Source organism: Natrix helvetica (assembly GCF_964273705.1).
Source record: "Natrix helvetica genome assembly, chromosome: Z".
Taxonomy (NCBI): domain Eukaryota; kingdom Metazoa; phylum Chordata; class Lepidosauria; order Squamata; family Natricidae; genus Natrix; species Natrix helvetica.
In genome coordinates this window covers 50646161-50673215 of record NC_138554.1, presented here as the reverse complement: position 1 = coordinate 50673215, position 27055 = coordinate 50646161, and the positions used below count along the sequence as shown (strand labels likewise).

The window sequence follows — 27055 nt, the reverse complement described above, 5'->3', positions numbered from 1 at the left end:
GAGGCGGAGGACGACCCCGCTTTCCATCAGCACCAAGGAGAGCTCCTCCCGACCTTCCCTCCCCTGTCGCCATTCGTCCGGCTTTTGCTGCCTTTTCCCTCCCGAACCATCCAAGAAGGGGGCTGGAGCTAATTTGGGGAAGAGAGAGAGGAGGGAGATATTTCAGAGCCATCCGCTCTTGGGGGAGGTTGACCCAACGCCTTGTTTTCTGGGGGAAAATAGGGAGAAGAGGAAGGGGGAGGGGAGGGGGTGGGGAGGAGGAGGAGGAGGAAGAAGAGGAGGAGGAGGAAGAGGTAGCAGTGACACCACCAGGGCTATTGAGAGCATCTTTCCCCTGGATGGAATCACATTGTATCCGGTCCACTATGGCGCTGGGGTTGTCCTCCAAGAAAACCTCTTCCAGGAACATCTCAGTAGAAAGGAAAAATCTGATTACAGTCTGCAGGTAAGAGGCTCTTTCATTGTGGGGGTAGGGGAGGGGGAATGTAAGCAGAATGAATAAAAGAGTATTCATTCTTAGGCATGTTCCCTAAGATAAAAGTGGGAGGAAGGCCAGGTTAGTGGGCAAGGTAGAAATGAAAGGTGCCATTTCTCAATATTTTAATTTTATGTTTAAACATTTTTTTAAAAAAAGAAAAAGCCTGGAAATGGCTAAGCTTACACAATGTTTCACATACATTTCACACAGGTAGTATGGATATTCAGTGCTATAGGGGTAGAGGTAAAAAAGTTAAAAGGTGAAAATATTATATTGAGTGATGGAAAAAAACAATCAGGTAGATTACAATTCAGGAGATCTAAGAGGGCAGACTAAATTGGGCAGAAAAGCACATTGAAAGTAAAAAAAAGAGGGGGGGAATAACAATGGTGGTGTACAGTTCCAAGGCAGAAGATGGACCACACTATACATCACTCCACTCAGCATAATCAATGGACATGCTAATTGGGAATGATGTGAGGTTCCGTCCAGCACATCCTCCATTATGTTTGCAGAATCAAGCTTTAGCATATCAATTTATGGATTTGAAACTCAAAGTAATTGTGATTTCCAGAAATGTATCCTTAATTAAATCAGTAGACTCTTACAACCTAGGAGGTTTCCTCACATGGCCAGTAGACTTAAGGAATATACCATAAACTATATTGACTGTACCCTAATGCTAGCTATTTTCAGCCTGGAAACCCTTATTTTCATTCACAAACTGATCAGTTAGCTGAGACAGTTTCAGATTGGCAGCTGGAATTGCAGCTCCAGTGCAAGATGGAAAATTCTGGGAGGCAAGAGAAAGGCTATCTGTAATTCTTAGCTGTTATACTGAATTACTGCCCTTTAGAATTGAATCCCACGAAGAAGCAAGAAATAGGAAACAGAAAATCCCAGGGGGCCCTTTCAATATTAGAATCCCTTTCATTCCTTCCCATTCTTTTTCTCAAGGAAAGGAATGCTCTCTCTTGGAAACAATATTGACAGAAGAATGCTATAGGCATCCATTTAGGGAGATATGAGATCTGGGAAGTGACATCACTGTAGAGCAGTAGAAGGGACAGCGGGAGAAAAGGAGGACCAGCGGGCAGCTGCTATGGCAACAATCTCCATTTTCCAACAAAGGCATTGAGCAAAAAGTAGGACTACATTTAGTTTCTACTTTCCTCAACCTATATCAAAATAGCATTGTTAAAGCACGGAGAAGATGGTGCAGCTTTTCTTGGAAGGTTAATGTTTTTATTCAGGTGTACACTTGCTTAAAATAATAACAATAGAAAAAACAGTTTGGGAAATAAAAGCAGAAGAGACAAAGGGCCTCTTCTATTAGGATGAACTCGTATATCTGACACCAGAGACTAGGTGACCTCTGCTTGTCTGACAAAGTCAACTGCTCAGAATGACAAATAAATGTAGACAATCCTAGCTTGGAGCCAACCAAAGCTTCATGTCTCTTCTTTCCTGGGACTGGCCAGAATTGGATGGCCTGCCTCCAAGCAACCTGTATCTTTTATTCAACAAAATAACCATGATATTCTGTACTTTTTGTTTTTCCCAATGAAGTGAAGGAAGATGTACTCTTCACCTTAACAGACTTATTTTTAGGATTGAATGTTTTTTTTTAAAAAAAATCACAATTATTCTTTTGTTTTTTGAAAGTTGAGTGCAGTGTTGATCATTCTAACTTTCCGAAAGGAGTCAAAGTGGAGAAGATAGAGAATGGGGAGCTAAAATGATGAGAGCAGCTTTTTCCAGTCTACTGTCTTTCCAATATTTCCAGCCAGCACAATTGTTGACTAAAATATAAATCATAACCTATCTTTCTTAGACAAGCAAATATCAATAATCAGGGCTTTTAAGCTTAGGAGGAGGAAATAAACTCTGGGTGATGGATGTAAATCAATATTACTCACACTGTTTTTAAATACAAGTATTCATGGTTTCCACTGAAGAAAAAAAATCTACAGGAAACATTTATGTGGACAAGCTTTTTCTGCCCATTCTCTTTTTCTTAATTTATATAGTGCTTACATAAATTAGAAGAAAGAGTAAAGGGTAAGTAATTTTGATTGATAAGATCCAAACATTATCAGCAAATATTTAAATTGGCCGTAGTCCCATTGAACTCAAATAAGGCCATCTTTTAGCTAATGTCTAATTCTCTCTCTATATGTTCACATGACAGACATACTTGATAATAAAAATACCACAGAAAGAATATTGATATACAAAGTGTACTTTGGGGAGGGGGCAGGCTTTGTGGAGAATCTTGAACATGTGCTCACTATTTTTTCCTGATCTTTGGGAGTCAATTCTGTGAAAAGGCAATTGCTTCATTTTTCACTGGGCTACATTTTGAATGCTGCATTCAGGAATGAGAAATTGTGATACTCGTTAACACTATTCATCCTTCTCTTCATTTTACTTTTAAAAATAGGTGTATATGTTAAGAAACTTGATAAATACTCGAGTGATAACATTCAGCAACATTCTGAAAGGTACTTTCCGAGCAAATTCAGCCTAACCATTGAAGATAAAATACAGTATTATGCTTCACCTACTTGGATATGGTAATAGTATATATTCTGGGTGTCTAGGGGTAGATAGATATCACTATCACCATTTCTCTAAGAGCATCTAACTAGCTGGTATCTGAAGAATGACAACATTGACTTTTAAAGAGAATTTGGTCAGATAATTCTGGGCTTATTATTTTCAATCTTCAAGTAGTGTACAGAATGTAGAAGTTTAGAGATAGATAAAAACACTCATTTTTGTCTGGACTGTACAAATAATTTCACGACAGCCTGCGAAAAGATACAGCTTCTTTAATAAGAAAACAGATGCTTCACACATGCTTCAATGCAAAGCAGCTCATTTTAAAGGTTTAAACAGCTCTGATGCTTATTTCGAATAACTTAAATCATATTTTCAATTAGCTTCAATTTCATGTTTTTATGGAACTTTTAGGAATATTTTTTCAGGGATTGCAGCGACAGCATGGGTAGGAGATCATGAAAAACCAATACAAAAACAACAACAAAAGATTAAGTTGCAAAGGCTTTGCAAAACAGGCCAAAAAGCAAATAACAAGGGACATTCTGAATGGGTTTAATGCCAAATGCATCACAGGAAGTTAGCTGTCAGTAGATCAAGTAATCATTTATATTGCTTTTAATTTTTTTAAAAAAATAAAGATTGAATCAGGAGTCTTGATTGATTGATTGATTGATTGAGTCTTATTAACTGCCAACTTCAATGGATTTTTCAGGCATACTATTATACACACTTGCTTCTTTCAAGCTGTCCTGAATATATATATATGCTTATATTAGATTTTTAGCCAATTAGGAGATCAAGTTAGCAGCCAAATTGAATCCAAGGAATAATTAAAGGTATGAAAATCAAGAAGAATGTTCAGGTTTCCAAAATTTTTGGGATTATCAATTGCTATTAGCCTTTATTAGATAGAACTGGCAAATTTCAGGTGCATATTTAATGGCAAAATACATTATAGCATTGTGAGTTCATCTTTGCTTTACAGAGATCTGATTTTTTTCTGATATTCACATTATTTTGTGTGAACTTTTGATGAACAGTATACAACCTAAGCTTGATTTTCTAATTCATACTTGAATACCTGGCTAGGTAGCTGCAAAATTTGTTTACAGACTATAATGTTTAATGAATTACATAATGCATTTAGTGTTGTATAAGCATATGCAGTTTGAGATGCAAACAGAAGCAAAATACATCAACATGCAATATACTTTAATTACAAGTTATATAAATTGTAAAATGTTGAACAGTGAAACACTGAGTAAAAGTATGTTTCTCAGACTCCTGAAAGCTAAGGAATTCTCTATGTGAGCTATTTGTACACATGCTTCAATTTGAATTTAAAAGAGTTTACTTTTAACAAAAGGAGAAATAGAAATGATCTGCACTAACAGAATCCTAATTACTATCATTCAATGACATGGAAAAGTTTTCTAATTAGTGGAAAGCCAGCCTGGAGAGGTGATTCATGCAGAGATGCCAATGGCAGCCTCTTTTGAGGATGAGTAATTTTTTAAGAGGGACCAATCCAGTCACAGATGCTACACTCTTACTCAGCATCCAGCAAAACTCAAAAGGAATTATGGGCAGAGAAGTGGATCATACAGAAATGCACCAGCTACTCTCAGGAGCTATTTACAATTTAATTTATATATGATATCAATCACCCAATATTAATTTGCAAAGGAATGCTTAAGGAGTATTGATATACTTATTTTTGTGTAAATCTGGTTAGAGATATTGCTATAAGTCTCATCAGATCTATGCCAGAAAGTTTTAAGTATTCCTTAATGCTCTGTTGCTTAAAGTCATTACTGGATATAACAATCCGTTCAATAATTTCCCCAAAGCTGCTTAGAATAAAAATCCGGCAGGTGTTTGTTCGTTGCTTGCTTAATAGCCACACTATTGAAACATAATACATTTGCAATAATGTAATAATATATTAGTGTACCAGAACACATTTAAATGATCATCATTATGTTTGTTCCAAATAAGGACAGGTAAAAGTTGGGTTAATCCAAATTGCCCTCATTTTACAGGAGGAGAAACAAAGAAGCAGATACTGTAAATATAAGAAAGCTTACATTTGTTGTTGTTGTTGTTGTTAGTTGCAAAGTCATGTCTAACCCATCGTGACCCCATGGACAATGTTCCTCCAGGCCTTCTTATTTTCTACCATCCTCTGGAGTCCATTTAAGCTCATGCCTACTGCTTCAGTGACTCCGTTCAGCCACCTCATTCTCTGTCGTCCCCTTCTTCTTTTGCCCTCCAATGAGTCCTTCCTTCTCATTAGGTGGCCAAAGTACTTGAGTGTTATCTTCAGGATCTGGCTTTCTAAAGAGCAGTCAGGGTTGATCTCCTCTCGGACTGACTAGTTTGATCGTCTTGCAGTCCAAGGGACTCGCAGGAGTCTTCTCCAGCACCATAGTTCAAAGGCCTCAATTCTTTGGCACTCAGCCTTCCTTATGGTCCAACTTTCACAGCCATATACTGCAACTTGGAAAACCATAGCCTTGACTATATGCACTTTTGTTGGCAGGGTGATGTCTCTGCTTTTTAGTATGCTGTCTAGATTTGCCATAGCTTTCCTCCCCAGGACACTCCCCGGTGTCTTTTAATTTCTTGGCTGTAGTCCCCATCTGTGGTGATCTTGGAGCCCAGGAAAATAAAATCTGTCACTACCTCCATTTCTTCCCCAGGAATTGAGAGAGCCAGATGCCATGATCTTAGTTTTCCTAATATTGAGTTTCAAGCCAACTTTTGCACTCTCCTTCTTCACCTGTATCAAGGGGCTCTTTAGTTCCTCTTCACTTTTGCCATTAGAGTGGTATCAACTGCATATCTGAAGTTGTTGATATTTCTCCTGGAAAGGATAAATTAATCCAGTTTGGAAAGGGATGAGCTTCCGGAACCTGAAGCCTGACCCATTGATCTCTCTTCCCCCCCACCCCATGTGCTTATGTAGACCAAGTTATTTTTCACTAATCTGAACACTTCTACTCCCAGGATTCTCAATAGAAGTCTCAAGCTCTCCATTTCCTAAATAGCAGGATTTTTTTATGACCAGTGATTAAGGCAGATATTTTTAAAATGCAAAACCTACATTTCATCACAGGATTCTGATGGTGGAAGACCCGACTGATGTTCATTGACAGTACCAGGTTTGGCAGAGAAGGCAAAAATGTTTCTAAAAGCTTTTATTTGCTGAGCAAGAAGCATGGGAACAACAGGCTATAATGAGTGTCAGAAGCTACCACGCTGAGGCTGTGCCCAAGCTTTCTGCTGCTACTTTATGAGCAATGGCTCAGTCCATAGTGGAAAAGGAAGAATTTTGTCTTATGCTCATATTTTACAAATAATTTAAAAAAGCTACTATATATCTGGTGGTTTGGCTTCTTTTTCCTTTTAATTCTGTTTAAACAGCATTTCTGTTTAAATTCTATGCTGTTTCCTTTTTTCATTCAATTGTAGATTCTCTGTGAAGACCTTATTGGAAAAATATACGATAGAACCCATTGATGATTCATCCGAAGAGTTTGTCAACTTTGCTGCAATTTTAGAGCATATACTCAGCCATCGTTTCAAAGGGGAGCATGGTAGGTCAAATAAATGTATCTTGTGGAAGAAGAGGATGATGGTGGTGGTGGTGGTGGTCCTAATCTGCATCACTGCAAATTTTATATGTGGAGCTAAGCAAAAACTGCTGACTTCATGCATGGCTGCTTAGCCTATGCATGACTGATGCCTGCAAATTGTTGAGCTAAAAATAGAGGAATTCCCTTTTATATTCCTTATGTATCCAACATAAGATTAGATTTTTTTAAAACCCTACATAGAATAGAATCATAGAATGGAATTTTTAATATAAATCCTACTGATGTCAATATACCGAAATAGGAATGTCCGAAGACTGAGCTTAAATATCTTTTAAAAACAATGGTTTGATAAAATAATGGTTGATCTCCATATCCCTCATTATAACTCAGCATACACTTGGTGTATGCTCCTCCAGGCCTTCATGCCTTAAACCTGGATTATGTTTCCGTGCAATATAATATTTTATCCTTCTGATTGGTAAGCAGATAACTCTGTTTGCTTCAGGGTCACTCTTATCAATCCAATCTATAATATATAGATCAGAATTATTGCTTTCTGAAAGACTAAAGAAATTATGTTAAGAGATGGTGATTGTCAAGAAATAAACATTGAATTGGATGGATGGATGGAAGGGTCTAAAAATATAAATAAAACCCTTCGGAATCAAACCAAAAGTTATATCCATTCATAGCTCTGTGTCATATATTGATATATATTGATCAAATACTGATCACCATTAGGATCAACCAGGAAATATTGTTGTCTTAGGGCTTCAACAAGTATTTTAGAGCCTAAGCAAACAGGCTGTTTCTATTATTTGTGTCTTCCCAAAACACAATTCTTTGAATAAGATGCTGAACTAGAAACTAAAAGGCTAAAATCTTATCCTCTACAGGCATGAAAGCTGGTTGGGTAACTTTATATACTCTATCCTGAATTGTACAAAATAAAGGCAAGATATAAATGCTTACATGCAAATAAAAACAAATAGTTTTATTTTTTTTAAAGAACTAAAACTGTTCTATACACTTCTTTCTGCAAAGGCAGTTGGTGATGGGAGCCCTGTAAAAAGTGAGAAAAGGATATGTCTGAGTAGGCACCTTATGAAAATTATCGCCTGCCTTGCTCTCTTTCTCTTCCCTGGGTCTTCCCAAGGTATGACAGGCAGTATCATGTATAATAATGGATGTGGGACTAACCGTGTTTTCTGATGCAATTTCAAAATCCACCTTCTAAATAATATCTGATATATAATTAGAATTAAGTACATTAAGTAGAATTAAGGATTAAGTAGTGATTTTGACATTGATACAGATTTCCACTCCCATCCATCCCAAATTGTTATGATGCTATATATGTGCTGTATTTTTTTTAGCAAGCAATGGAATTGTTCTGTGATTCCTGTTGTGTATATCACAGAAGTGAGTACACTCCCTCACATTTTGTAAATATTTAAGTATATCTTTTAATGTGACAACACTAAAAAAAATGACACTTGGCTACAATGTAAAGTAGTGAGTATACAGCTTGTATATCAGTGTAAATGTGCTGTCCCCTCAAAATAACGCAACACAGAGACATTAATGTCTAACCTGCTGGCAACAAAAGTGAGTACACCTCTAAGTGAAAATGTCCAAATGGGGCCAAAAGTGTCAATATTTTGTGTAGCCACCATTATTTTTCAGGATTGCCTTAACCCTCTTGGGCATGGAGTTCACCAGAGCTTCACAGGTTGCCACTGGAGACCTCTTCCACTCCTCCATGACAACGTCACAGAACTGGTGGATGTTAGAGACCTTCACCTCCATTTCAGGATGCCCCATAGATGTTTAATAGGGTTTAGGTCTGGAGATATGCTTGGCCAGTCCATCACCTTTACCCTCAGCTTCTTTAACAAGGCAGTGGTTGTGGTGGAGGTGTGTTTGGGATCGTTGTCATGTTGTAATACTACCCTGTGGCCCAGTCCGAAGGGAGGGGATCATGCTCTGCTTCAGTATGTCACAGTACATGTTGGCATTCATGGTTCCCTCAATGAACTGTAGGTCACCAGGCAGCACTCATGCAGCTCCAGACCATGACATTTGCACCACCATGCTTGACTATAGGCACTCTTGTCTTTGTACTCCTCACCTGGTTGCTGCCACACACGCTTGACAACATCTGAACCAAATAAGTTTGTCTTGGTCTCATCGGACCACAGGACATAGTTCCATAAGACCACGTCCTTAGTTTGCTTGTCTGCAGCAAACCGTTTGTGGGCTTTCTTGTGCATCTTCTTTAGAAGAGCCTTCCTTCTGGGATGACAGCCCTGCAGACCAATGGGATGCAGTGTGTGGCATATGGTCTGAGCAATGACAGGCTGACACCCCCCCCATCCTTTCAACCTCCGCAGAAATGCTGGTAGCACTCAAACATCTATTTCCCAAAGCCAACCACTGGATATGACGCTTAGCACAGGCACTCAACTTCTTTGGTCAACCATGGCAACATCCCACCTGTTCTGAGTGGGATCTGTCCTGTTAAACCACTGTGTGGTCTTGGCCACAGGTGCTGCAGCTCAGGTTCAGGGTCTTGGCCATCTTCTTTTGGCCTAGCCCTGGCCCATCTTTATGTTGAGCAACAATTCGTTTTTTCAGAGTTCATTGCCACGAGGTGCCATGTTGAACTTCCAGTGACCAGTATGAGAGAGTGAGAGCGATGACACTAAATTTAACACACCTGCTCCCCCTTCACACCTGAGACCTTGTAAAACTAACGAGTCACATGGCACCAGGGAGGGAACTTGGGCCCCATTTGGACATTACCACTTAGGGGTGTACTCACTTTTGTTGCCAGCAATTTAGACATTAATGGCTGTGTGTTGCATTATTTTGAGGGGACAGCACATTTACACTGTTTTACAAGCTGTATGCTCACTACATTGTAGCCAGGTGTCATTTTTTCAGTGTTGTCACATTAAAAAATATACTTAACTATTTACAAAATGTGAGGGGATGTACTCACTTCTGTGATGTACCCTATACACCCTGAGATCTACCATTAGAGAGAGAGAGAGAGAGACCTGTTTTCTGGTGAACTTTGATAAAGGAATTTGGTCAAAGTACTTTATATTGGTCATTGACTAGACTAGATATAAAAAGTTTTAATACACTAGGGATGAAGAAGCAATGTATATACATAAAAATGTTAATATGCATCTATTATAGATTTATGATTAGATTCCTTAGCAAGTAGCAGCTAATAGACAGCCATTCATTATTGATCGGTATTGTCTGCAGTGCACTACAAGTCTTTCCCCTCCTTCCCTCCCTGCTTCCTCCTAGGTCCTGCCAGTTGGTTTAGCTCTGATGGACAACGTGGCTTCTGGGATTACATCCGCCTGGCATGCAACAAAGTCCCAAATAACTGCGTCAGTAGTATTGAAAACATGGAAAACATAAGCTCCTCCAGGGCTAAGGTCAGAAGATCTCAGGGACTGAGGGAAGCCCTGTTGGGCCGACACTGCCATTACATATAGCTAAGTGGCCACTTCAAGCAATAGATGCTGGGGGCTGTGAATGACAGCCAGGTGTGTGAAGCTGTTCATGCTATACAGCCTGCCCTACCTCCTAACACGTTGCCTTTTGATACTATGGAGGTTGCTAGTCAATTGCCAGTTTATTTCTATATGTGGGATGGTGTTGGAAAGAATCTTGACTTTTACATCACTTGACAAAATTCTTTGGGCCTGCCCTTAACCCAGCTTACCTTCCCTGCAGCTGTGCATCTGACTATATATGCAGATAGCAGAAGCAGGAAGAAAAGTAATAAGAGTTTTAAAGATGGTTTTTAAAAATGGAAGCATTTATCTGTGCTACATTGCTCCAGGACGTAGCAAAATTTGGTAGTCAATATTGTTGGTATACATTGTGTTTCACAAAATTGAAAGAGCCACATGGTTAATGGAAATACTTGAACAGAAAAAGTACTCTAATTTCTTTTTAAAGTTGGACACATTACTTTCTCTTGTGTTATGTTTGATATTAGTCCTACTTTTCAAAATCATTTCACAATGTTCAGTTTGTGGTAATTTTCTGTCTGAGACATAGCTATAAATCAAACATTTAGAAAGGAATTCTGTTGTCCACAATATTTGATATACCTGCATTTGATGTGAATCTGAATTATAGGATAAAGATAGCTGGGAAGAATCTTTAAAAAACAGGTAAAAATCAGGTCAATGGGGTTTTGTCTTTAATTAATTTGTACTGCTGTACTGTATTGCTTTCCAACAGATGACATGGAAGCTTTTATCTCTTATTTAATTTTCCACCAGATTTATTTGATGCTCACTCTTATTACTAATTGCAAACTTCAATGGTTGAATTGCTCACTCTTTATTACCAATGAAGTTTAAGATTGAGAGTTAAGGAACTCACTTTTCAAATCAGAGAGATAAAATTTAATTTTTTATTAATTTTAGTAACTCATTGTTTTATTTGAATATGTTATGTCTACAGTGACTTATCAACTACCTTTGAGTTTATTCAGGTAAGTTTCCTGAATTTATATATGTTTCTGTTGGCTACTTGTGACCAACAGAAACACCACTGTGTGAATTATCTCCTCTTGTTGAAAATCATGGCTTCAGATTCCCACGAGTCATTGATTTGAACACACATTGCATCTGGAAACAGATGCAGTGAGCAGCATTTTTTCTGAGAATGACATCTATACTGTGGGATTAACTAGTTGTTTTGATATGGAGAACTGGTGAAGAATCTGCTTCCAGCTAAGGCAAAAATAATAAGGCAAACATCAATACCTTGTGTGGGTTCTTCGTCATTTATATTTATTTATGGCAGAGCTACAATATACTGTTGTAAGAAAATGAGCATAAAAGTTTAAGGCCTAAATGTTCTGTCATAATTGAGATTTCTGCCTAGGGCATCCTCCAGGATGGCACACTGACACTCATAAACATATGCTGGGAGGTAGGAAAAGTCAACATGATGATTGTCATCCCATACCCATGATCAAAACACCACAGTGGTAGAGCCTTAATTGTGCAGCATCCACCTTGTGGGTATTCTTATTGTTGTTGATATACACATAAATACCACTCCCACCCTCACTATAGCCTTGGGGAATTTTTTAAAGTAGGATAAATTGAGTCTCTTTGTTCCCTTCCTTAGCCAACACTGAGGTGTGAGGAGTAAACGTATTGGCTCCACTGCAACTCAAGAAAAGAAAGATAAAAGGGCCTATTTCAATTTCAATTTCAATTTATTTGTGCTTCTAAACCGCCCCCTCTCCCAGAAGGGACTCGGGGCGGTGTACAGTCCATAGAGAATATCACAAAAATACAATAAAAAATTAAATATTAAATATTAAATATGTACAGTTTGGAGGTATGTTGTATGTTGCAGAGCCTCCTGGCCCCACACATCAGGCGTAGCATGTGGGAAGAGAACAAAAGGCCAACCAAAAACTTTTTTAAATCACCAGATCAAGAAAGAGGAACCCATTTGTTCGCTTTTCCCTACATTCCCTGCTAAAACAGTAGGTGGCTGAGAATGGAGAGATCTCGTCTCTTTTTTTCTCCTCAATCCTATTTGTTCTCAGTCTTATTTCTGAGTGGGCATGTAGTGAGATCAAGGGCTGGATTTCCTTCTTCTTCAACTTTCCAAAACTTTTAGCTCAAAGGGAGTCAATTCTGTGAAACCAAATTCCAGAGGGAGAGAAGTCAGCTGGCTTCATTGTGCAATCATCCTGCATACCAGCATTCTGGGGAAATGATGGAGAGGCGCCATGGCTTTCTGAAATTTCTTTCTGTGGCTGCTGGTCCATTTGAGAAAAAGCTGGGTAGAAGAAGAAGAGAGAGAGAAGAGGAGAACCTATTACCTTTAAATATAACTTGTCAAAAAATCAGTTCTATAAAAACAGGAAAGTTACAATTTTGTATGACAACTGGGAACAAAATGTCCTATATTTGCTAAGCAATATAGTCATTAAATGAGTTGTGCCCAATTTTATGACCGCTTTTGCTGTGGTTATTAAGGGAATCTGGCTTCCGCCATTGACTTTGTTTGTCAGAAACACACACATACCCTTGGGAATGTTGTAAATGGAATCACATGACTTCAGGACACTGATACGTGTGTGTGTGTGTATATACGTGTGTGCAAGTTGCCAAGTGTTCAAATTTTGATTATGTGACTGTGAAGATGCAAACTGTGAGAATGCATAAGAATTGGTTGTAACTCACATCTTTCAGCACCGTCGTAACTTTCAATAGCCATTAAACAAATGGTCATAAGTTGAGGAGTGAGACATACTGACTTTAAAAAAGGTATGTATTAGGAAACAGCAGTGGTTTAAGTTACTTAATGTCACAATAGGAACCTTTATTTGGCTGTTATCCCGCTTTCCTTAGATTTTTCCTAGCTATCTTTACTTTGTGTACAGATTCGGTTTGAAATAGATATAAATCTTTTTCAGCATTGGTCAGAATCTTGTGTTGAGTTAGTCTCTGTTCATTTACAATGAACAATTTTTGTAGTGCTGCCTGTTCTAGCAAACTTTCTGTTTTAGGGCCGGGCATGGATTCGTGTGGCCCTGATGGAGAAGCGCATGTCTGAGTATATTGCAACAGCACTTCGGGATACTAGAACAACCAGGTAAGAACATCTGCGCTTCCACCAAATAAGGTAAAGGTTCCCCTCACACATATGTGCTAGTCGTTCCTGACTCTAGGGGGCAGTGCTCATCTCTGTTTCAAAGCTGAAGAGCCAGGGCTGTTCGAAGACATCTCCGTGGTTATGTGGCCGGCATGACTAAACACTGAAGGCGCATGGAATGCTGTAACCTTCCCCCCCAAAGGTGCTTCCTATTTTCTACTTGTATTTTTACAAGCTTTTGAACTGTTAGGTTGGCAGAAGCTGGGACAAATAACGGGAGCTCACTCTGTTCACAGTGCTAGGGATTCAAACCGCCGAATTGCCAACCTTTCTGATCAACAAGCTCAGGGTCTTAGCCACTGAGCCACTGTGCCCCTTTTCCACCAAATAGTCACCCCCTTTTCCTTTGCTCCATTTTCATCTGATCAAGTAGGTCTGCAGCCCAACTCCCCAGTTACTTTCCCAACCAAAATTACAACTATACGGAGGAGCTCATATAGGCTTACACATCCTATCAAATAGGAAGGAAAAAACCCGTCCCAAGCTCATAAATGTAAATACAGTGTAAACTTAGATGCATGTAATTAGACATTTCAAAATCTCAAAAAGTGGACACAAGTTTGGAAATCTTGTACTCGGTATAAAACAATTCTGCTGTTATTTTTCTTCTGCAATATATAGTAGTCATAAATGAACTTGTATTCTGCAAGTGCAAGACAATTACTCTCAACTTTTCTGGGAATCGGTGCATCTTAAATTCTAAGCCTAAAAAGGATGCAGTAGCTCAGTGGCTAAGACTCTGAGCTTGTTGATCAGAAAGGTCGGCAATTCAGTGATTCGAATCCCTAGTGCCGCATAACGGGTGAGGTCAAGTTACTTGTCCCAGCCTCTGCCAACCTAGCAAAAACACGTAAAAAATGCAAGTAGAAAAATAGGGACCACTTTGGTGGGAAGGTAACAGCGCTCCATGTGCCCTCAGCATTTAGTCATGCTGGCCACATGACCACAGAGATGTTTTCGGACAGCGCTGGCTCTTCGGCTTTGAAATGGAGATGAGCACCATCCCTAGAGCCGGAAACAACTAGCATGAATGTGAGGGAGAACCATTACCTTTACCTTTAAATGGGCAAGAGGCTCTTATAGTGCAATATTTGGCACTAGCCTAGTTTTTGAATTGCTTGAATGCTGACATCATATACAGAGAAAACAGTGCCTAATGCTTTGCCTCTATGATGCAAAAATGTCTTATGTTCAAATTGTTGACTAAATGGGTTTTGGGGCCTAAATGTGTTATACAGATTTATATAAAGTGCATATACAGAATTTTTGGATGGCTTTGATGTTTTTAGTTTTTTGATTGCAGATGTCAGGCTGCCAAGGAAAGTGTTCTGACCGAGGCTTCCCGAGAGCATGAAGCAAACTCCTGGTCCCGACAAAAACCCCTTTTATTAATTTACTGTAAATTCTGCTGATTCACATCCAGCAAAGTCTTTTAAGGGAGGATTTACAGTCAGAGACCTTATCTGGCATAGAGAGCTGCCAAGCTGTTATCTGCAAAACCTGGCAAGGAGTCTCGGAAAGTCACGAGCCAATTAAGCTAACTAATTGTCTTCTGCAAACTCGACTCCCCTTTTGCTCCTCTTTTATTTCCTCTGGGAGGGGCCACTCATCTTCCACCTGTGGCCTTGCTCCCAAGTTGATCCCTGTTCTTAAGCTGTTTCCTTTGTCTGGCAACTCTATGCATGCACACACCGGGGACAAGCTCCCGCTGATTGTCTGCCTCACTAATGTCTGACTCTGAAGGCAGCTGATTACTGGCATATGGCTCTGGCCCCCTCTCTGCCTCTGACACAGAGCCTTCATTAGAGCCTTCCCCAGATTTGGCCCATGTTCCCCCCCAACCTCCTCACTGTCCGAATCTGCTGCCAGCTCTGCTGACAGGCCACAACAGAAAGCATCTGCTTTTGGCTTCATCTTTAAGAATGTGTCTGGGAATCTATATTGTCTCCATGTTTTTCTTGAAATATAAAATAGTGGGCTGCTGTGGCTAGGGGACTTATTTAAGAAGTGCCCAACTGTCCAGAAAAGAATAAAAGTAAATTCCCTCTGGAATGAGCTTTCCCCGGAGCTTCGCATAATCCCCGACCTCCGATCCTTCTGACGCGCCCTAAAAAGTTGGCTTTTCCAGCAAGCCGGCCTGGCCTGAACAAAATAAAATAAATGATTCATATAATTGTTAATTTTAATCTAATTTTTAAAGTGTTGTTGTTAATATTAATTGGGTTTGTTTTTGGATACTCTATCTAATTTCTTTTTAACTTTTGTAATATGTGTTTTTTTTAATGTTGTACGCCGCCCTGAGTTCTTTGGGAGAAGGGTGGCATATAAATCCAATAAACAAACAAACAAACAAACAAACAAATAAGAGTTGTTTCCTGTGAAAAGCAAGGTGGAGGCAATGGTAGGCATTATTTCAATAAAGTAATATTTTATAAATAGTTTTGTTATTGGATGACCTTATTCTATCTGTCCATATGCATTGTGTGTATTCCTTTCTATTCTAAAGGAGAAGTATGTAAATCTAGCCATTTTTTTTCCATATTTGTAATACAGATAGTCTTCGACTTAACAACAGTTCATTTAATGGCCTCTCAAAATTACAAAGGCACTGAAAAAAAGCGACTTATGTCCATTTTTCACACTTATAGCCATCCACATACTTACATGATCAAAATTCAGATGCTTGGGAACTGACTCAACTTTATGATAGTTGCAGTGTCCTGGGATTGTATGAACCCCTTTTGCAAACCTCCGACAAGCAAAGTCAATGGGGAAGCCATGTTCACTTAACAACCATGTTGCTAATTTAACAACTGCAGTGACTCACCTAACCAAAATGGGCCAAAATTCACTTAACCTCTGTCACACTTAGCAGCAGAAATTTTGGGCTCAGTTGTGGTTGTAAGTTGAAGACTACCTGTAATAGCATGGTGGGAGATATGGGATAACAACTCCCATATCTTTTACCACATTTACCCTTATTTATTTAATCAAGAACGTCTCTCTTTCCTCACCCCTTCTTCTGTAGGAGATTTTATGATGATGGAGCAATAATGCTACGAGAAGAATCGACTGTCCTTACAGGAATGCTGATTGGTCTCAGTGCTATAGACTTCAGGTACATTGATGCCCTCAAAAATAAACATTTTTGTCTGGATGAGCACTGTTACTTTGGGTAAGCATTGTATTTTCCATGACATACCTATTGAATGAACTACATTTGATTGCCTTTGCACATAAAATTAAATAAACAATATTGTGGCGATACGTGTGCCCAACTGATATTAGAATTGTGATACTGCCCTAAACTATCTATGGTAGGTACTCGAGAGAGAGGGATCTTTAAATAACTAAATCCAATCTTGGTTTGTTTTACAGTTTCTGCCTCAAAGGGGAAATTATGGATGGTAAGACACCAGTGGTTATCGACTATACTCCCTATCTGAAGTTTACACAGAGGTAATGTGCTTTCCTAATGTTGCCTTGTGTGTCATTAGGATTAGGCTACAGAGCAGGATGGCAGAAGGTTCTCCAAGGCTAGAAATGTAAACTTGATTGTTCAGAGTTGAAGAGATGCATGTTTAATTTAAAGGGGTGCCTCCCATTAAAAAAAAAAGTAACACATTCTAAACTGGCTCCACATGTAAGACAGATTGGGTCATCATCATCATCATAATTGGAGAAGGTACTGAGGTGGCAAAATTAATTATATCCCTTCTGATCATAAATTTGCATAGGATGACAGGGAACAAATTATCCCTGCATATTAACAAAAATAACTGTTCCCGTGAAGATAAATAAATAGCAGAACAGGTAGAATAGAATGCATTAACGTTCTTTTTGTAGGTTGTTTTTTTTTAATGGAAGTTTTCACAATGGCATTCTTGGGACTTGAAATGATTAGATATATCTATGTCGGACAGGTAAACAAGATATTCTTTGAAAAAAACCTGTAGAAGCTCCTCAATTCATTCTTATTAGGATCACTAAAATATAGTGCTGCTGTCTGTAAACCTGAGATGGACATGGAAGACTCTAGTATGCAATTGTGCATCCCATTTCAGTCGCTTTTTTGCAGTAAACTTCAATCTCTCTAGTTATGATTACCTAAGTGATGAAGAGGACCGGCACAGCCTGGAGAGCAGTACCAGTGAAGAGAGCTCTCCTGACCACCCTTACTTACCATTAGTGACTGCAGAAGACAGCTGGTACATTAAATGGCGCAAGATAGAGCAGAAGTTTCGCATCGTCTATGCACAAAAGGTACCTGGAGTTCAAGCATGAGCATAAGGCTCTGAGGGTCAAATCTACATCTGGCATAAAAGCAAAATATCTCAAAAGGCATGGAAATGTTCACGGTTGCACATCTCAGATTGAAACGAGATTTAGAAATAGTGCTCTAGCCTTAGAGGGAGACAACTGACAAAGGAGTCCCTCTTGTGCTCCACAGGACTTCTAAATCAGCTTTCTGAAGTAAAAAAAAATCGAAGGAAGATTTTGCAGACGGGGATGAGAATTTAATAGATCTAAATAAAACTTCCTTGGGAAAGAGCTAATGGATGCAGAGTAGACACGGAGAGGGATTTCTACATGACTGTACATATGGAAAATCTTTGCTCTCAAGGTGGTATTTGTATTGGGGAAGGAACTTCCCATTCAGAAAAATCAGGTGGTGGGGTTCCTCTGAATTGGTGACTTCAAATGTATTGGATTATGGGCAATGTTTGGTGACATAAAAAATGTAGTCCAATATAATTGGAAATCGCCAGATTATAGGAAATTTTGCAATAGGCTAAGATAGTTATCTGTTCAGAGTAAGTTACCAGGGGTTAATTAAAGTATATTGATTACCTTACCAGCCAGACAATTCTTAGTATATGTTTGGTTTCCTCCCCATCCCCCTCAAGGAATACATCCAAAGAACAACAGGTTGGGGAAGGCTGTTCTAAAGCTTTGATTATAACTAACTCCACAAAATACTTTTTGCCAGGCTTTAAATCATTTCATATCTTCTATTGTATGCCCTAAAGACGCACCATTTCCCTCAGAAGTTCTTCTTTATGCTTCCCTTTGTCAAAAACACAAAGGGGAACAATCTTCTGCATTTGAAATGCAGAACTTTGAAATGTCCTTTTTAAAGATTACCTGGTATAGAAAACATATATTTTGGTGCAATATTTTTAATTTGCTTTCGAGAGGCTTATACCTGCTAAGATTTTTAGCTACCTGTTGGTTTATTGATTTATTACTACTAGTTTTGATATGCTAGAGAGTTCAGTCCTAAAACAACTTTTATTGTTGTTAGTTGCGAAGTCATGTCTGACCCATCGTGATCCCATGGACAACGTTCCTCCAGGCCTTCCAGTCCTCTACCATCCTCTGGAGTCCATTTAAGCTCACGCCTACTGCTTAAGTGACTCCATCCAGCCACCTCATTCTCTGTCGTTCCATTCTTCTTTTGCACTCAATCTTTCCCACAATTAGGCTCTTCTCCAGTGAGTCCTTCCTTCTCATTAGGTGGACAAAGTATTTGAGTCTCATTTTCAGGATCTGGCCTTCTAAAGAGCAGTCAGGTTTGGTGTCCTCCGGAACTGATCGGTTTGATCACTTGCAGACAAGGGACTCGCAGGAGTCTTCTCCAGCATCATAGTTCAAAGGCCTCAATTCTTTGGCACTCAGCCTTTTTTATGGTCCAACTTTCACAGCCATACATTGCAACTGGGAAAACCATAGCCTTGACTATATGCACTTTTGTTGGCAGGGTGATGTCTCGCTTTTTAGTATGCTGTCTAGATTTGCCATAGTTCTTTAGTTTCTCTTCACTTTCTGCCATTAGAGTAGTGGTATTTGCATATCTGAGGTTGTTGATATTTCTCCCAGCAATCCTAATTCCAACTTTTGATTCATCTAGCCCCGCCTTTCTCATGAGTGCTCTGCATATATGTTAAATAGGGAGTATACAGCCTTGCCAGACTCCTTTCCCAATTTTGAACCAATCAATGGTTGTGTCCAGTTCTTACTGTTTCTTCTTGACCCGCTTATAGGTTCCTCAAGAGACAAATAAGATGGTGTGATACTCCTATCTCTTTAAGAACTTGCTACAATTTGTTGTGATCCACACAATCAAAGGCTTTAGCATAGTCAATGAAGCAGTAGATGTTTTTCTGGAACTCCCTAGCTTTCCCCATGATCCAGCATAATACAACTTTTGAAGGTTATTACATACTAGTCTAAAAAAGGGGTTAGCAGTTCATGGACAAGAGTCATTTTTTAAAAATTCTTGCTTATTGGCTGTTTTTGCAGTTTATTCCAATAATCCATTAATTTTGTGGCAATTTCATTGTATTACTGCATAGGAATTAATTTTTCTCCCTTTCCCCCTCATTTGCTGTGTCCAAGGGCTACCTAGAAGAGCTGGTTCGGTTGAGAGAGTCACAACTCAAGGATCTGGAGGCAGAGAACAAACGCCTGAAGTTAAGGCTGGAAGAGGTGAAGGTGCAGAATCAGTTAGAGAAACGGGAATTGGAAGCGATCATTCTGGAACTGCAAGAACAGCTGTAAGACCCAACCCCACATACTCTCCTTGCCAGTAATAAATAGGCCCAAATGGAATCCATTTCTCCTTGTCCTGTGAGACTGGGGGGTCTAAGGTTTGTTAAAACTGGATTCTGAGTCAAGGGGGGGGGGTGGACACAGTGCTTTTCCCTGGTTCCTTGCCTTGAGCTGACAGGTTGCATTCCCTCCTCCTCAATCAGATTTCCCTCCTCCTGCTCTGCCCTCAGGACGGGCCTCATTCCTTCAGACAACAGCCAGTTTGTCCAACTCTCCAAGGAGATGTCCGCACCCTTGGTGAACCAGTGGCCCTCTTTGGGTACTCTGAACGGTAATGAAATCCACGCAGAAGCCAAGATATTCAGGAGGTCAGTGTGTGTCTAAAAGATGTAACCTTTTCTCTAAGATCTCTTGCATTCTTAGCACAATTGCTGAAAATCTGTGGTGCATGTTTCCTCCATTTCAAGACAAGAAATAAGTTTTACACTTTTCAATAAGTTTAACATTTATGAAAAATAATCTTTCCCCCCATTTCCATTTTCATCACTAACTTGCTTATCACAACCCTTCACAAGCCCCAGAACTTGAGTAGCATCTTTCCACTAAAGAATTTGTTCCACATCTAATTCTCTATTTGCTCAGTCTAGGTCAACTTAAGCAAATAATTGAACCATAATAAATCCCTTCTAACTTTACTCTGGTTTCAATTTGCCTTACTAAAAATAGCCAATCTGTTTTTAAAGAGAAGCAGAAAATTTATCCTTTTTCAGAATGAAAGCATCAAACTTTGATGTTCTTGGAAAAGGATTAAGGCCACCACCTAATTTAGAGTGGATCTTCATTATCTAGGAAACATTTTATTCATGGAAACAGGTTTCTTTTGGCAATCCTGCCACATGAAGAAATAGGTACCACACTGACCTACTCTGTCTGATTCTGACCAATGCTGAAAAAGAAGCTTGTTTGCTGTCTTGACTTTATATTTGGCAAAATAGTATGAATTATTCCCCATTGGGAAAATTTTGTAACCACCCAATATTAGAATTGGCTGAGCAAAAGAAGAGTGAGTTCAAGAATAAAAAGAAGGGAATCAATGGAGAATAATAATATTCAAGGATTATCCAGAGAAGGTGGTGTATAGTATAGCCTTTATTGTCAATCAAGTATACAACTAAATTGGTTTTAGCCTCACTGGTGCAATCAGTATAGCCACTGTGACACGAGGAACTCAAAGCCGCAGCATCTACATATGCAGGCATTTTGGATTTTATTTTTAAGGTTAAAAAACTGGTGAAGAAATAAAACATGCCAGAGGTGGGCAATCACAAACCATAGGTGCATTGTTGCTAAAAAGTCACTGAAAGTCTGCCTGAAAAACTGTCTAGCTGTCTGACTTCAGTAGCTACATAGGTTGCCTTGTTTTAAGATGGGCCTCCTGTACACATCAGAATTATATAGCCATGGGATGTTTTTCTGGCAGTTTGCTCAAGTCTTTCTATTTCAAATCTTGGCAGAGGTGCCTTTGGAATTATGAAACCAAGTTATGAGCCCTTTAAACATGGCTCATGTGATGGGCATGACCAAGGTCAATTATAAACCATCCATTGCAAAAAAATATCAAAGTGAAGATGCTTCCAGGTAGCCGTCCGACATTCACCTTCCTTTTTTTTTTCTGGATAGATGGTCACTTTCAGACAAAGCAGTGGTTTGTAGCCACTCACTATTTCTATCATTTATATATTAAAATGAAGTTAGGTAGGACAGAAGAGGAAGCAGATCTCAACAGTTATCATCATAATACCAGACTGGATATGTACACATTCTGGGATTTAGTTCAGAGATGTCTTCCAATTCTTTCTTTTTTTCTTTTGTCCAGGCACAGCTTCATGAGCACAGATCAACTCTCCACGGAAATAAGCTTGAGTTCTGATTCACAACGGATGGGTGAAGGGAAACATGAAGGGGAGCCTTGGGGGCCACTGGGTAAGAGTATGCATGGTCTTGGGAAGTATCTGAGATTGGAGTTGTACATCACTCAAAGCCCTTGGGTCATTTCATTTGGCTTAATGTTTTCTGAACCCAACCATATTGCCCTGTTCCACCATTTGTGGTTTAGTATTTGTTAAACCCCAAAAGGGCTTACTTTTTAAAAAATAAGACATGCCACAGCTTATCACGCCCTTTGCCCTTCATTTTCTTTTCCTTTCTATGTATGTGAATGCTGGCTCCCACAAAGGATATTTATTAAATTTATAGGCCACCCATCTCCCTGATAAGACAATTCTGAAAATTTTTAGAGTCCCATAATTAATATTTTCCAAGGCAAGTATGTTACACAAGAAACAGATTCTTGGCTCAAATCAAGCTGAAACTATGAAATCACACTTCCTGTTTTCTGCATAATGTATGCAAAAGTTATTAGTTTCAAGAAAGAAATAATTCCAATAATTAATAACAGTGGTTCCTCACAAACCGGAAGTTCAATTTCCCATTAAGCTTTGTCTACAGAGCTTTTAGTGACTTCACATCTAGAAATAAAGCAAAAATAGGCTTTGTTGTTCTATTTCCCTTTGGGTTTCCCTTGTTCCAGTTGACTTTCCAATACATATTATGTAATTCTATTCAAACTACCATGAATATATTAAGAATTCAATAGCCGTTTATATTTTATGCTTAAAACAATTGTTTGTTGTTTGAATTATTAAGACATTAGAATTACTTTAAGCTGATGTTCAGGACAAAACATTGGACATAGTATATATAGTTTCAAATTGATGCCAAGATGAAATTATCTGCCATTATTTGTCTTGAAATTTGTCTTTTCTCAATCAAGAGGCACACTCATGACAATAACATACAGAAGACTGGCTTCTTTGCAGGATCATAATTCTGTTCTGCACGCTCAGTCTTCAAGTAACATGGACATCCGTCTTATGCAATGCCAGCCTTCTGTTTCTATCTCTCTAAAACAAATGTGTAATTAGTTTTTCAAGTTACAACTGCTGGGTTTTTTTTTTTTTGGATTAAGCTCTACATTTTTAATCTTTCAATAAAGTTGATGAACTTTTATTGATGAGTTATTAATAATGTATTAATAAATTATTGAAGGTGGTGCTAGGTGCCTGCCATACGCAGCCCTAGACTCTTCAAAAGTTATCAATAGATTTCTTTTGTAAGCCAAAGTAGAAATTCAACACACAGGGGAAGTTTTATCTTTTAATCTAGCTGTTATACCCCTTGTTGGAATATAGGCCAGCCATGTTCTCAGAGGTGGTCTACATTCATTTTAAAGCCCTCCCTCTCTTCTTCTCTTTGCAGGAAAGGACCCAACTCCATCAATGTTGGGCCTCTGTGGATCTTTGGCCTCTCTGCCTAGCTGCAAGTCTTTAGCTAGCCTAAAATCCAATGAGTGTCTGGTGAGCGATAGCACAGAGCCTAGCCCTGCTCATAGCCCCAGCTGAGACATCTTATAAATGTCTATGAAGGAGATTTTGGGCGGACAAAACATCTTGAGTCAAGCCCCTTTGGCTTGATTTCAGCAGGTGGGGAGGGCAACGGAACCATTTATCCAGCTTAATGCAAAAGGGCAATGTGTCTGCTTCCTCATCAAAATATTCTTAGAAACCCAGACTTTCTTCCTTAAATTGGGAGCAGAGAGAAAAAAAAGAGAAAGCACCCCCTTTGTCAAAAAATGGAAGGATTGGCAAGAAAAAGTGCTTTTGTAACATGATGCTGTATATATGTAATGTATATTATATATGGTTGAGATTGCCAAAAGGTGGCTGCGTCTGCAAAACAACATTTAAGAAAAAAACCCTCTAAATGTCTATTGCCAGAGGCAGAAAGAAAGATCCCTACAAGTTGAAATCTGCTGCACATCGTTCAATGTGAAGATTTGCACAATGGACAAGGAAATTGCCTGGTCCTATATCTGTCCCCTTTCATTGAAGTGAATGCTCTGTGGTTGTGTTCCTGAAAACAGCATTTTAAGACTTAATTGTGGGAAGGGAGATAATTTGTTACCTATCTTAAGCCCACTGCCACAATTCAAAGACAAATGCAGGATCTGTTTTGGTTAATCGTATTACAGAAAGGGGATTCAAGGCAGCTTCAGATTCCTGGATAACTTTTCAGCACAAGAATCATTTTTGTGTCTTCCTTGGTCCTGCCACTATTGAATGAGTCTACTTCCAACATGTTTCTCCTGCATGTTGCTACCCCATTGGAACTTTCTGCTATAGGGATAGAACACTGGAAGTTGAAGAAGAACCAATATTTATATCTTGACTTTTGATCTGTGCCATAGTTCTGAAGCAGCAAGACAAACATCAAGAATCTACCCCAGGATAAATCAAGATCATCACTCACCAGAACTGAGAAACTGACTGGTACCACCTAGTGCGATTGTTAGAACAAACAGACATTAAATCAAATTAAGGAGTTGGCAGACAATGCTTACTGATGTTATTTTCTAGTAACAAATTCAGGGTGGGTTTTTAAATTCTGCAGTCACTAACAATTTCAACAGTGACCAACTGTGTCAAGAATGGGACAAGTCACTTAGTCTTCCCATTCTTCCCTCCGAGTAGACACATGTCTCGATGGTTATGTGTAACACAAAAGGGAAGAGCGTCTTCCCATAACCTTGTAGTAATGACAGTATTGTCAAAATTTCAAAGCCATAGCTGAAAAACTTTGTTATGTCTTATGTGGGTGGTGAGGGAATTCTTATTCCTCCCATTTAGAGTACTGAAGAGATAAACTGGCTATGCTTATGAGCACTGCAAATTTAGCCTATGTTGCTACTTATGGTTTGTGTATGTTTAGAACACTGGCTCAATTGAACCAGGAAAACTCTACTGTTTTTAGCTTCATACATTTTCTCATGAGCCATTATCTGCATATTGCTGAAAGAATGGGGAATTGCTTAAGACCGATTGATAAGCTGATGGTGGATGTACAAAACTCAATAGTTTCCCATTGCTGCCAATATTGCCAATGTTATTTAGGAGAATCTTATCCCAGTGCAACATTTCCTAGTATTTAGACTACCGTGTTTTCCCGAAAATAAGACAGGGTCTTCTTTTCTTTTGCCTCCCAAAATAAGCACTTGGCCTTATTTTCGGGGAGGTCTTATTATTTTTGAGGTGCAGGAGGCGGCAAGCATGTTCATCTCATGGCTGCTGCTGTGTTGCAATGTTTTCAGGGAAGGCTTATTTTTGGGGGAGGGCTTATTTTAGTGCATGCACTCAAAAGCCCGATTGGGCCTATTATCCGGGGAGGTCTTATTTTCAAGGAAACAGGGTATGTAAATCTTCTGTGGCTCACTATATACGACAGGAGCAGCAATACAACACCTGCGATCACCGTGTCATATAAGATTTCATATGGCTGTTAAAATAAATTCAACTCATACTAGGGGCTTATCTTCTGTGTTTCTGAAGTCCAGAGGCTGAGAATCTTTTAGTCTTAGCCAACCAATATACACTACCAGCTCTCAAAACCAAAACTGGATTAAAAGAAAGGTTCATGGCCCAGCAGTAATGATCTGCTTATTGGGTGAGGAAAAGTCATTAAAATGTTTAAGAGTAAAGAAAGCCATACAGAAGCTAAAAGGAATGTATTGTATCATATCTCAAACTATCCACCATCAGATTCTACCATCTGGAAAATATGAACTATAGAGCAACAGAAAATTAGATACATTCAAAATAACTTCTTCCTTATCGACTATATATTTTACATCTTAAAACATTTCTTATTTGCATTCTCTTTATCTTCTAATATATTAATAATGCTATTGTATCCATTTCTTTGCATTCCTGTCATGCCAGTGGTCTCATCTACTGGCCTCTTGTGCAGCAACTATTGTATTTGGGGTGCTCAAAATTTAACAGCTTGCACAGTGGTCAGAAGGAAGGTTTCAGTTTGCTGAAACACCACTATTAGAGACCTAATGATTTACTGCTGGTATTGCATATGATCTACATATACATAATGCACCAAACTTGTTCACAAATGACAAAAAGAAATTCACATTGTGGCCTGGTTTGTCCAACACACTGACACAACAGTTGAGTTTACATCTTATATTAAACCAAACTCCAATTTAGCCTGGCCTACCATGTTTTGCAAACTCATCCGCTGAAACCAAGTTTCCTCTTTTTGTTCGTACAATTAAATATATTTATGGGTAAATCTAGTGAATTAGCCTATTAGAGTGAGACAAAACAATACAAAAAACCAGCATTTTATTTGGGAATCAAATCCATCCCTTCGATCATGGCGGTTCCCACTAGATAAGAGTTTTAAAGATTGAAAACATACTTTTTGTTGCCAGAGGCCACATGGCAGTGTGCGTGCCATTTTTTTGGTCCTAGAGAGTACAGGGAACATTACTGAATTGAGATGGATGACACTGCCTGATTTTTTAAAAATAATTTACCAATCATGCTATTCCCTTATGGCAAGGGTCGGCAAACTTAAACACTCAAAGAGCCATGTGGGCCCGTTTCCCACAGAAAACACCGGGAGCCACAAAGGTCCTAACGGAAGCCCCCTGTTCAATTCTGGAGCTGACCGGAAGTTCAGTTCCCCCACCATAGAGTCTCCTTCTAGCACGACGTACTTTTTCCTCTACCTGTCATAACCGAAAGCCCTATCAATTGTGGAGACAACTGGAAAACCCTCCCCTTGCCATAGAGTCTTCTCCTGGTGCACTGTGCTCCCCCCCCTCCACTGGAAGTGCCTCTCAAAATTGTGGCACCGACTGGTGACGGAGCCGCAGCAGAGGGAGGAAAGAGCCACATGCAGCTCCAGAGCCGCAGTTTGCTGACCCCTGCCTTATGGAATAAAAAAACAAAAAAGTATTAAGAAAATTTAAGCAAAAGTAATTAAGTACTGGAAATAGGGCATTCTCACTAAATTTGATTATTTCAAAATGATTCACTATATTTTTCTACATCCCATCAAATTATTTATAGTTTTATTGTGTTCATACATCAATTCCAATCATGTATTTTGTTCTTTAAACTTATAATCTGTGTTTTTTTGAGTATGTCATTCCAAGATTTCAGATAGCACCAGAAAATGATATTTCAGTGTTCTTCCTAAATTCCAAGAGCACGATCAAAAGATCCCA

At 39.0% G+C, this 27055-nt stretch overlaps 1 protein-coding gene across 3 annotated transcripts; it reads left to right on the top strand.

Moving 5' to 3' along the window:
• Positions 1-299: 299 nt before the first annotated feature.
• RUNDC3A (RUN domain containing 3A) lies at positions 300-27017 on the top strand. 3 transcript variants are annotated; one of them, XM_081933311.1, is made up of 11 exons: positions 300-445; positions 6518-6642; positions 9967-10052; positions 13217-13302; positions 16391-16480; positions 16741-16821; positions 17460-17625; positions 19762-19919; positions 20118-20282; positions 21791-21897; positions 23233-27017. In XM_081933311.1, exons 1-11 carry the CDS (start codon positions 339-341, stop codon positions 23373-23375), a joined length of 1314 nt encoding a protein of 437 aa, XP_081789437.1. In that variant the 5' UTR covers positions 300-338; the 3' UTR covers positions 23376-27017. The 3 variants fall into 3 exon arrangements, with proteins under 3 accessions (XP_081789437.1, XP_081789436.1, XP_081789435.1); XM_081933310.1 differs by having other exon boundaries at positions 9967-10100; positions 20145-20282; XM_081933309.1 differs by having other exon boundaries at positions 9967-10100.
• The last annotated feature ends 38 nt before the right edge of the window (positions 27018-27055 follow it).